This window comes from Panthera leo, chromosome A2 (assembly GCF_018350215.1).
Source record: "Panthera leo isolate Ple1 chromosome A2, P.leo_Ple1_pat1.1, whole genome shotgun sequence".
Taxonomy (NCBI): Eukaryota; Metazoa; Chordata; class Mammalia; order Carnivora; family Felidae; genus Panthera; species Panthera leo.
The window spans coordinates 165,999,724-166,012,512 of record NC_056680.1 but is presented as its reverse complement, the minus strand read 5'-3'; the positions used below and the strand labels follow the sequence as shown (position 1 = coordinate 166,012,512).

Genomic DNA, 12,789 nt, shown 5'->3' with positions numbered 1-12,789 from the left:
GGTGTTCTTCGGGTGTCCTGGCTGAGCACAGAGGACTCTGCTCTACTTTCCGTGCCTTTGAACCGTGTGACTTCATCTGCCACGAGCGATTGTGTGCACCGCCCATTCCGCGGCTCACCTAACCCGTCCTTCGAGACTCGGCTTAGCCAGCACCTCCGGAGAGAAAGTCTTCCCTGAGCCTGTGTGCTCTCCCGTCACCCCTTCTTCCTTCTGCACGTGTCTGCCCCGTCACCGAGCACACTGTGATCTAAGTGCTCACTTTTCTCTTCCCTCCATAAAGCTGTGAGCTCCTTGAAGAAAGGGATGATCTGTTTGCACACAGCTTTTCGTGCACGTGCGGGAACCCATGCTTTTCGCTTCCCATTTTACTCTGTACAAAGACATTTAGTTGTGCTGGAAAGAGGTAGGAGAACATGAAGTATGTTGTGAAAGTCTGCACTTCTTAGGAAGGCTGTCAATTCCATAAAGGGAATAAATATCTTACATTCTTACATTGTAACGCCTACACACCCGTACAGCGCAAGAATATGAGAGTGACTGGAAAATACTATAAACATTTAACTTGGAACACAACAGCAAACACTTAGAAGTACAGAATTTCTAATTAAATCTCGTTGCCAGAGCCATAAACTGAGAGATGCATGTACGATATGGGGTTTATATTCTGCAGCCTGATCGATGTATTTTAACAGCTTTACTGAGTATAATTGACATACAATAAACTGTACATATGTAAAGCGTAGAACTGACAAGGGTTTTTTTCTTCCCCACAAGTTTTGACTTACTTGTACATGTGTGAAACCATCACCACAATCAAAATAGTGAACATATCTGTCACCCCAGAACGTTTCCTTTTGGCCCTACATGGTCCCTGCCACACACTTGTCCCGCTGTACCAACCCCCCCCCTCCCCCCCCCCCCCCCCCCCGTATCCCCAGGCAACCACTGACCTGCTTGTTGTAACTATAAATTAGTTCATGTCTCCTGGAAGTGTATGTAAATGAAATCATACAATGCGTACTGGTTTTTTGTCTGGCTTTTTTCACTCAGCGTATTTATTTTAAGATTTACCCAGGTTGTTGCGTGTGTCACAGTTCATTTTTGTTTAATTGTTTAATTTTTTATTTTTGAAAGAGAGAGAGAGAGCGAGCATGAGCAGAGGAGGGGCAGAGAGAGAGGGAGACACAGAACCCGAAGCAGGTTCCAGGTTCTGAGCTGTCAGCACAGAGCCAGATGCAGGGCTTGAACCACTAGATCATGAGCTGAGCCGAAGTGGGCCGTTCAACCGACTGAGCCACCCAGGCACCCCAGCAGTTCATTTGTTATTGTTGAGTAGTGTTTCATTTTACGTGTAGACCACGATTTGTTTATCCTGTCACCCACCAGAGGACGTTAGAGTTGTTTACAGCTTTCGGCTGTTATAAGTCAAGTCGCTCTGAGCTTTCACGTGCAAGTCTCTGTGTGGGCACACGCTGTCCTGTCTCTTGAGTAATAACTGGAAAGGGAATGCCTCGTGTACGCTTCACTTTTTAAGAAACTGCCAAACTGTTCCAGAGTCCTTACCCATTTTGCGTTCTCAGCACGAGCGTGTGGGGAGCCTGCCCTGGTATAGTCCATGAGCTAATGTTTGGCATTCTAATAGGTGTGTGGTGATATGTCTTTATGGATTTACCTTGCATTTCCCAGATGACCAAAGTGCTCATTTGCCCTCTGTGTATTTCCTTTGGTGAAGTATCTCTTCGGATCTTTGGCTCATTTAAAAAAATGGGGGTTGTTTCCTCATTCTTGAGTGTTGGATGCTGTTTACCTCTTCTGGATAAAAGTTCCTTATCGAGATAGGTGATTTGCAAATATTTTTCCCAATTGCTGGCTTATTTTGTATTGTTTTAACAATATCTTTCAAAGGACAATATCCTTAATTTTGATGAAGTCAAATGTACCAGTTTTTCTTTTCGGACTGTACTTTTGGTGTTATATCTACTGAATCTTTCTCTAACCCCAAATCACAGAGATTATTATCTCCTATGTTTTCTTCTAGATGTTTTATATCTTTAGGTTTTGTACTTAGATCCATGACTCATTTTGAGTTAATTTCTGTGTATTGGATGAGGGATGAATTGAAATTTATTTTTTTTTGCATATGGGTAGCCAATTATTCTAGCGCCACTGCTTGAAAAGTCTATTCATTTTTCCTCTGAATGGCCTGGGAAACTTTATGGAAAATCCATTGTCTGTGTATGTGTGGGTGTGGGTTTATTTCTGGACTCTATTTTGTTCCATTGATGTCTCTATTTGTCTCTAGTTCAATACTGCACTGTCTGGATTGCTGTGGATTTTGATTGTAAGACTTAAGATCAGGCAGTGAAGTCTGTTCTCCCCCCGCACCCCCATCCCCAAGCCCAAGTCTGTTCTTTTTGAGAGTGGTTTTAGTTATTCTAAGTCCTTTGCATTCCCCTGTGACTTTTTAAACTAGCTTGTCATTTTCCACACAAATGTCTGCGAGGATTTTGGATTGTGTTGAGTCTGTAGAACAAACTGGAGAGGATTAACATCTTTACAACACTGAATCTTTCAGTCCCTGAACACTGTATACTTACTTAGTTCTTTAATTTGTCTCGGCCGTGTTTGCGTTTTTGTTTAGGTCTAGGACATTTGATGCTATTGTAATGGTATTACTTTAAAAACTTAATTTCTAACAGTTCATTGCTGGTGTATTTGTGTATATTGGTCTTTTATTCTGCAACCTTGCTAAACTCACTTATTAGTAATAGTATCTGGTTTGTAGATTTTGTTGGTTTTCGTTGATGATTAATCATAATTATGATTAATGATTTGTGAATAAAGATAGTGTTACTTCTTCCTTTCCAGCATGGGTGCTTTAATTTATTTTTCTCATCTGTTGCATTATCTGGAGCTTCCAGTACAATGTTGAATAGAAGTAGTGAGAGCAGACATTCTTGGCTTGTTTCCACCATAGGAAGAAAGCATTCTGTCCTTTACTGTTAACTGATAAGAACTGTAGTGTTTTTTAGCTTGTTTATTTTGGTGGATGCCTTTCACCAGGTTGAGGAGGTTCCCTTCTTTTCTACTTTGCTGGAGTTTTATCGGGAATGTTTACTGGGTTTTGTTAAATGCTTTTTCTGCATCTACTGACATAATCCTGTGGCTTTCTCTTTTAGACTCTGGTTAGTGTGCTAAATCACCCTGGGTGAGTCTTGAGTGTTAAACCAATCTTGCATTCCTGGGATAAGCCTCACTTGGTCATGACGTATTATCCTTTTTTTTTTTTTTAACTTTTTTTTTTTTTTACTGTTGGGTTCAATTTGATAAAATTTTGCTTAGGGTTTTTGCATCTGTACGAGTGCATAGATGTATAGTTCTCTTTTCGTTGTTGTTGTTGATATCTTTTTTCAGGTTTTGCTTATGTGGGTAATGCTATCTTCACTGAAACTATCCACAGGTATTTCCTCCTCTTCAAATTGCTGGATGAATGCTATACACTAAATGTTTGTGTCTCCCTGAAAATTCATACGTTGAAGCTTAATCCCCAGTGTGATCGTATTAGGAGGAAGGGGCCTGTGGGAGGTGATAGGTCGTGAAGCTCTGCCCCCATGAGTGGGATTAGGGCCCTTATGAAAGGGGCCCCGAGAGCTCCCTTGCCCTTCCCGTCATGGGAGGTTATAATGAAAGATAGCTGTCTGTAAAACAGGAAGTGGACCCTCACCGGACATCTTGGACTTCTAGCCACAGACTGTGAGAAATAGATGTGTGTTGTTTATAAGCCGCCCGGTGTGTGCTATTCTGTTAGAGCGGCTGTAATGGACAGAGACGATGAGTTTTTATAGAATTGGGTTTTTTCCTTCAGCGTTTGAAATAGTTAATCAGTGGAGCCATCTGGGCCTGGAATTTACTTTGTGGAGAGGTTTTAACAGCACATTAAATTTATATTATTGGTAGAGGACTACCCTGCTTATTTATTTCTTCTTGAGTGAGCTTTGTTGATGTCTTTTGAGGAATTTATTTCATCTATGTTGTCAAGTTTTTTTTTGGCATAAGGTTCCTTTATTATCCCTTCAATATAGATAGAGGTATCTGTGCACAGCAGTGATAATTACCTATCTCATAGCTGATGTTGGTAATTTGTGTTTTCTGTCTTTTTTTCTTTAACAGTATTGCTGGAGGTTTATTGATTTTTATGGACCTTCTCAAAGGACCAGTTTTCGGTTTCATTTATTTTTCTCTGTTCTTTTTCTCTTTTCCTTTCATTGATTCACTCTTTATTGTTTATTTTCTTCTGCTTATTTGGGGGTTTATTTTTGTCTTATTTTTCTGCTTTCTTAAAATTGAAGCTGTGTTCCCTGATTTGAGATCTTCTTTATTTTCTAGCATTGCCTCTGAACACTATGAGTTTCTAAGTATTGCTTTGGCTGCACCTCCTTGAATTTTCATCTAAAGTGTTGCCATTTTCATTCAGTTCAGTATACTTTCTGACTTCCCTTGTTATTTCTTCTTGGACCATGGATTGTTTAGAAGTCTGTTATTTAGTTTCCAAATATTTGAGGATTTTCCAGAGATATTTGTCTGTTAGTGATTTCGAATTTAATTTCATTATGGTGAGGAAATATGTTTTGTATGACTTGAATCATTTTGAATTTATTGAGACTTGCTTTATGGCCCAGAACATGGTCTGTCCTCATGTATCTTCTTTGTGTACTTAAAAACAAGGTGTATTCTGCTATTCATGGGTAGAGTGTTCTATAAATATGAGGTCAGTTTAATTGATAATGTTGCTCAAGTTCTTTGTATCCTTACTGATTTTCTAACTATCTGTTTTATCAGTTATTGAGAGAAGGGGTTTGAAATCTACCACAATTGCAGATTTATTTATTTCTTCCTACATTTCTTTTTTTTTGCTTCATGTATTTTTGAAGTTCTGGTATTATTAGATGCATAAATATTTAGGACTGTTACATTCTCTTGATGAATTGACCCCTTTATAATTAGGCTAATGAAGATGACATTCTTCATTCCTGGTAATCTTTTTAGCTATGAAATCTACTTTGTGTGACATTAATATAACCATGTCAGCTTTTATTTTTTTGATTACAATTACATAGTATACTTTTTTCCATTCTTATACTTAAAAACAATTTTTTTTGATGTTTTTATTTATTTTTGAGACAGAGAGCATGAGCAGGGGAGGGGCAGAGAGAGGGGGCGACACAGAATCCAAAGCAGGCTCCATGCTCCGAGCTGTCAGCACATCACCTGACGTGGGGCTCGAACTCACGCACTGTGAGATCGTGACCTGAGCTGAAGTCGGACGCTTAACCGACTGAGCCACCCAGGCGCCCCTCCATTCTTATACTTTTAACCTGTTTGTATCTTTATATTTATTTATATTTATTAATTATCTTTTAAAAATGTTTGAGAGGGAGAGGGAGAGGGAGAGAGGGAAGGAGGGAGGGAGGGAGGGAGGGAAGTGCAGAGAGAGAGGGAGAGACAGAATCCCAAGTGGGCTCCACGCTCAGCACAGAGCCTGATGTGGGGCTTGATCTCTCACCACCATGAGATCACGACCTGAGCCGACATCAAGAGTCAGACACTTAACCAGTTGAGACACCCAGGTGCCCATGTGTCTTTGTATTTAAATAGTTGGTTTCTTAAAGATAATGTAGAGGGGCACCCGGGTGGCTCAGTCAGTTAAGTGTCTGACTCTTGACTTTGGCTCAGGTCATGATCTAATGGTTTGTAGGATCAAGCCCCACGTAGGGCTCTGCACTCGACAGCATGGAGCCTGCTTGGGATTCTCTCTCTCTCTCTCTCTCTCTCTCTCTCTCTCTCTCTCTCCCCTTTCTCTCTATCCCTTCCCCCACTCACATGCGTGTGCTTTATTTCTCTCAAAAATAAAAAAATAAAATAAACATTAAAAAAAGAAAAAAGTTTAAAAAAATAATTTAGAGTTGGATCTTGCTTTTTTATATAGTCTGTTAATCTTCATTTTTGAATTTGGATGTTTAGACCGTTTACTTTGAGTGCAATTACTGATATGTTTAAATCTACGATCTTGTTCTTTATTTTCTGTTTCTTCTCCTCTCTTCTTTGTTCCCTTTTTCTTCTTTATCTTCATTTTTTCTCAATATGTTGCATTAAAAAAACTGATTCTACTTTATCTCCTTTGTTGACCTGTTTGCTATAACTGTTTGTTGTAGTATTTGGATAGTTGCTCTCTGGTTCATAGTATACATTTTTAATGTCACAGTCCACCTTCTTGTGGTATCATAGCCCTTAATATAAGAGCCTTCTCACGGTGTATTTCCATTTCTCCCCTGGCTGTTTTCGTGCTCGTTATCATAAATTGTATTTGTACACGTTAAAAACCCTATAATACAGTGTTTCCAATTTTGCTCTGAACAGTGATCTTTCAAAGAGATTTAAAACTAACAAGTCTTTCATATTTACCTGCATAGTAATCATTTCTGTTGTTTTTCGTTGCTTTCTGTAGATCTAGATTTCCTTCTCATACATTTTCCTTCTGTCTGTCTGGAGGACTTTTTTCAACATCCCACGTAATGCCGGTCTGCCAGTGATGGGTTCTTTCCGCTTTTTGTATACATGAAATGTCTTTATTTTGCCTTATTTTTTTTTAAAGTTTTCACTGGATATGGAATTTCAGATTAACTTTTTCCTTCAGTATTTTAAAGATGTTATATGACTCTTTTCTCATTTCCGTAGTATTTGATAAATCTTCTGTGATCATTATCTTTGTTTTTTTTAATTTGTGTAAAAAAAAGATAATTTGATCTCTTTTCTTCCATATGACCATGTTTAAGATTTGTCTTCTTTATCACTGATTTTAAGAAGTTTAATTATGATGTGCTGTGGTGTAGTTTTCTTCAGATTTTTGTTCACTGAGTTTATTGAACTTCTTTGATTTGTAAGTATATAGTTCTCATCAAATTTGGAAGGTGTTCAGCCATTATTTCTTCAGATGCTTTTTCCTTCCTGTTCTCTTTCCTCTCCGTAAGGAACTCTTACCACAAGCATATCATTCATTTGAAATTAATTCATAGTTCCCTCATGCTGTGTTCATTTTTTGTCTTGGTTTGCTTTCTGTATTTCGTTTGAGTATTTTCTACTGGTGTGTCGGATCTGCCACTAATCCCATCCAGTGCGTTTTCCATGTGTCACATGGTAATATTCCTCTGTAGAAGGTCCGTTTGGGTCTGTTTTGTATCTTCCGTGTCTCTGTTGAACAAGTCCACTCTTCCAGCTTCTGAAATATAAGGTATACAGTTCTGATTAGTTAATTGTCCTTGCTCCTCATTCTATCATCTGGGTCATTCCTGGTTCAGTTGTTCACCCATGAGCATGAGTGGGCCCGTTCCCTGCTGAATACTCTAGAGCCTCTTCTACACATCTGGGTTCCCACCCCGTGCAACTCTCTGTCTACCCTGCGGTCCCCAGCCTCCAACTGCACCTCCTCAACTTAGCAAGATGGCTGGACCCTGTCCCTGTTACTCTCTGTGCTGCAGCCCGGAAGGCCTCTTCAGGCCGGAGCTGTGGCAGAGGTAGGGCCCGGCTCGCCTGTTGCTTGTCTGTCAGCGTTATTGCCCTTTATTGCTTAATGTCCAGGGTCTTGCGTATGAAGGTTTTGTATGTCTTGTCCAGGTTTTTTTGGTTAATTCAGGTATGAAGGGAAAATCTGGTCTCTTTTATCCCATCTTGGCCCAAACCTGAAGTCAGTATTCCTAGTTGATGTAATTTAATGAAAATCTACTTGCAAAGTAAGAACAGTCAAAAGTTGAAGTCTTTGCTTTAATAGGATCCTCTCTGTTCCACCCCAGAAGTGGACCTTCTCTTCAATTTTAGAATGACTTTGTTTTTGAATAAATAAAACAGTTGGCAATGGGCCTATATACATTAACCCTGAAATGAATGATGCTTAAAAAGGATTGTATATTTTATTATTTTGTACCCTTTAGGTCATATTTATTATTTGATGCCTGCCTTAGGTATAAGTTTATTCCAACAGTGTGGTTTAGAGAAGGGAATTTGAAAACCTCGTCAAGATAATAATCTAACCGTTGTAAGAGTCCAGAGGGAGAAACGTGTTGATCCCAGTGTTTTGTCAGAGAACACTTAACTTCTAGATTTATTTTTTTATGACAAGATGTGTGTGTTCCTTTTGGCAGTCTTACATTAAAGCCATGGATATCATGTCGGCCATTTGTGTGGGATGCCAGCACCCGTGGTTTAATGATAAAGTTGCTTTAATGATCCCTTAAGCGTGTCAGGCTTTCCACGTCTTCATGCTAGTGAGGAACCAGGGTGTGCTTGCTAGAAATCAGAGTCAACTCAGGTGGGCTAACGAAGGTGGGTTCTCATGATTCGTGTTGCAGGTGGAGTAACCAGGTCTTCCCTGAAATGAGGTTCTTGTGAAGGTATAAGTTCCATTATTCAAGGAATTATGCATAAAATGTTTTTAACTGTATCTTAGCGGGCGGAACCGACACGTGGTTTGTCATGAAGATCATTTTATTCACCGATAAGATGGCTTTATGCTTAGCCATGCTTAACTAAGGAGGCCTTTAGCTGGTGTATATTTTACGTATCTTTTAAAGAAATAACTTTTGAATGGGAATGAGCATTTCAGTATTTGAGTAGCAGAGTTAATAACATTTGATAATTGATTTTTTTGTTAGTATTATCTTAAAATTTTGCTGCCTTAATACCCTTTTTTAAAAAGAGTTTTTAATGTTTATTTTTGAGAGAGAGAGAGAGAGAGTGTGTGTGTGAGCAGGGGAGGGGCAGAGAGAGAGGGAGACAAAGAATCCAAAGCAGCTGCCTTAATACATATGCTTTTATATCTTTCTCCAGAAATGGAGATTTTGAAGTATTATACATTTTTACAATAAATGTTAAAGTTAAAATTTTAAGTATTGTTACTTTTTCCTAAGTGTTGGCACTTTTAATAAAAAAGTACATTTTACAATTTAATAATTGCTGTGACATAGCCTCTCAGATGTTGGTTTAGGGGTTATTGTTTAAGGTTCAGTCTTATACGGGGTTTTCAGGACTAAAGAGCTGCATGTGTTGTCCAGAGTGATCTTTTAGTCGGACCATGTTAGTTAGATATTTAAAAGATTAAATTTGAAACGGCAGTGTCTTCAGAACTAGCCCCTATAACCTAATATTTTGTCTAGTGCTTTGTTGCACTGTAGCAACGGGCTCCTGTATGTCTGTGAGGTCGACCTGAGATGTCCCTGGGACCAAACATGTCATAAGGAGATCGCTCTCTGTCTGGGATTTCATATGAAGTCTTGGCCCTGACTCTCAGGGTGCCACGTTGAATCCGCCGAGAAGCTGTATGTCACATACCTTCCACTGCCCCTGTACTCTGTGTGGCACTGCTGTCCCCCCCGTGGTGCATAGGCCAGGTCCAGGGTGGTGGCGGACTTACTGGTTAGCGTGTCCCCATGCTGTCCAAAGTGGTCCGTCCCCATAGGTTCAGAAGTAAGTCACTGGGCTATGAAGAAAACGTGACAACTCGTATTTATCTTTACTGCTATTATTTTTAACACCTGTTCTTTGTGTGTAATGTGAAAGTCAGTGAGTAGTACATATATAGTTTTAAAATCATTAGATAGCATATCTTGGGTATATATGTTCTGATTTTTTCTTTGTGAATGGTGGTATATGAGTAAAATGTTCTGAAACCAGGTAAGACTCTTCTGGAGAATCTGCACAGGGTTTTATTCTATGATCGGTCACTTTCTCCGTCAATCATTTCATCATATGCGAGATTTCGTGTCTGTGTGCATCTCTGTGTTTTTCTTGTGGAATGATCTATGGCTCTGACCAGATTCTCAAAGGAGTTTGGTCCTACACATCAAATAAACTAATTATCTGGGAAGCCTTCTATTATCGCTGAAGTGTGTTTTGGAAGGACTGTATCCTGTCTACAGATAACTTCCTGGGTTAAATTAAATGGTACTTAGTGTGAAAAATAAAATGTATAATTAGATATGTATTCCTCTTAACACAGTGAAGTTTTTTATCTGAGAAGCAGCAGCCGTGATTGTTGCTGTGACTCCTGATGTGTGGTCTGTGCTGCGTCCTCTGCTGGGGTCTGGGTCCCTTCACCATTTTTTTTTTTAACATTTATTATTGAGAGAGAAACACAGAGTGTGAGCGGGGGAGGGGTAGAGAGAGGGGGAGACACAGAATCTGAAGTAGGCTCCAGGTTCCTAGCTGTCAGCACAGAGCCCGGTGCGGGGCTCGAACTCACCAACTGTGAGATCATGACCTGAGCTGAAGTCGGATGCTTAACTGACTGAGCCACCCAGGTGCCCTGTCCCTTCACCTTCTTTAAAATGATATTTTATCGTATGTTTTCATTAATCTTCTCTCTAAAATATCATGATAGATTATTGTCTCTCAAATTCAAATACATTGGCCCTGTGTAAGCGTGGCTGTTAAAGAAATACTTTTTGAAACGTCCTATTTTTGTGATACTTTGGATATGAAGGTTTTTCTGTTTTCTCTCTGCCCTGCTTTTGTAGAGCCGTCCCTGTAATAGGTGATGGGGTTGCTTTGGTGGGGGTGAGAGCTGAGTTCAACAGTCAGCTGATAAAATGAAATGGAGTTTGGTTACTCCTGAAATCCTTAGGCCACCCGTAAAAGAAAGGTAATATGATCTTGTTTGTACAGCCCTCTATGGTTAAAATTTTACATGATAGGCCCCAAGTGGCTCTTCAGTTTCTTCCTTGAAGATTGTCACCAGTCCCATCATCTGTCACTTGACTACTTGCATGTTGTTTACTTATTTATTTACCAGTGGTCAGAAAACTTCCTGGCATTCACACATTCTTTCTAATAAGTATGTGGCCTAGGGTACATTATCACTGAATAGGATGACTTTTTTTTTTTTATTTAAGACTTGTTTTTATTTATTTTTTAATTTTTAAATTTTTTTAATGTTTTATTTATTTTCGAGAGCAAGAGAGACAGAGCATGAGCAGGGGAGGGGCAGAGAGAGGGGGAGACACAGAATCCGAAGCAGGCTCCAGGCTCTGAGCTGCCAGCACAGAGCCTGATGCGGAGCTCGAACTCACGGACCGCGAGATCATGACCCGAGCTGAAGTCTGACGCTTAACCAACTAAGCCACCCGCGTGCCCCAAGACTTGCTTTTAAAAATCAGTTTAGGTGAATTTAAATAGCTTCAATGTATGTAACTATCCTGCATTTCTAGGTGTGTTATTGTACTCCACAAACCTGGAGCATCCAGTTCAGATTAATAATATTCCCCTGCCTCCCCTCTTAGTTTATTAGAACTACCCTATTAATTTACCCTAGAAAAGAATTACCCTATTAGTTTATTCATTTATGTAGTAATTATTAAGTATGCGCAAGCATGGCTCTGGGCATTGGGAACATAGGAGTGAAAAAAACAAAGTCCTTGCTCTCATAGAACTTACATTCCAGTGGGGAAAGTAGGCAGTAAAGACACCAGAAAGGAAAAGAAATTATTTCGAGTAGTGTTGTGTTACAAAGAGACGTAATTGGGATAGCCGGCCATGGAGGGGTCCGGCTGTTTTATGTAGAGGGGACAGTTGCCTCTGTAAGGAGGTGACGTTCGACCTGGGACCCGCATGGAGAGGGGGACCGAGCGGTGGGGAGGTGCGAAGCGTGAAGTTTGTCAGGTGTCTCGTCCGCCACGGCTCCACGACTCTTGTTTCCAGACTCAGCTGAGCGCGCTGTGCTTTCTCCCCGTGAGCTGCGGCCCAGTGGATGTCCTGTCAGTGTAAGCGTGCCGAGTGTCAGGGGTGTTCGCTCCAGCTCCCGCCGCTTCCGAGAGACCGTGACACCCGGACAGAGTGGGTTAGAGCCGGTTGAGGTTGTTCCCCAGGATAACAATTACGTACTTCAACTAGGACACCTACTAACAGAAATGAGAAAGTCCATGGAATTTGATCTGTTTTGTACTTTATTTTGTAACGTATTTAAATATATTGTACCTGATTTTATTAAGGGCTATTTTATTTATTTTTAACAGGAATCACTAGATTTGATCTACTTGGAGACTTTGGAAGGTTTAATTGGCTGGGAAATTTCTATATTGTATTATCCTACAATTTGCTTTTTGCTATTGTGACAACATTGTGTCTGGTCAGAAAATTCACCTCTGCTGTACGAGAAGAACTTTTCAAGGCCCTAGGTAATCCTGAGGTTTATGGGTATTTTTCTCGCTTTCTACTAATTTTTAATTTTGCCATATGAATTGATTTTAAGTCTTCATCTCTTCATTTTTCCTGATGTATAACACCTTAGAGGTCACATTTCTGACCCACTCCTTATTGGTTGTGCTCTTGTGTAAAATTATTTCATTAAGCCTCGGCTTCCTTATCTATAAAATGGTGATAATACCTTCTTCTCTTGTTGTGGATATTAACTGAAATATTTCTTGTAAGGGCCTGAGCATAGTCCTGGCACATCAGAAGGGCTCAATAAAATGAGCTCTTTTATCGTTAAGACGATGGTGGTTGTGGTGAGGCGAGGGTAATAATGGGCTAAACTTCTCTTTTGGTAACGACACCTCTTACTGTTTTTTAGTTGCAGATCTCTTTTGAGGCTTGGAGTTTACAATATCAAGCTGATCCATAATTCTCTTCCATAAGCCAAACAAGTCAGGATAAAAATATTAGTGTTCTTGTCATTAATATGGGAGAGGGCATTCCTGAATCATGTAGTCCATGAGTCACATGTATTGTGACAGTATTAAAAAA

General features: G+C 39.8%; 1 protein-coding gene across 10 annotated transcripts in view; it reads left to right on the top strand.

Moving 5' to 3' along the window:
* Positions 1-12,789, top strand: part of LMBR1 (limb development membrane protein 1) — a 151,653-nt gene that overhangs the window by 134,419 nt on the left and 4,445 nt on the right. For 8 of the 10 annotated variants that reach the window (XR_006199427.1, XR_006199426.1, XM_042927218.1 and 5 more), the window contains one exon: positions 12,060-12,221. The exons of the other annotated variants lie outside the window; for them this stretch is intronic. Coding sequence is in view for 6 of the 8 variants with exons in the window: in XM_042927218.1 (XP_042783152.1) it covers positions 12,060-12,221 (162 nt within the window). In the remaining 2 variants the exon portion in view is untranslated. The remainder of the gene's footprint in view (positions 1-12,059; positions 12,222-12,789) is intronic. 10 annotated transcript variants of the gene reach the window in all.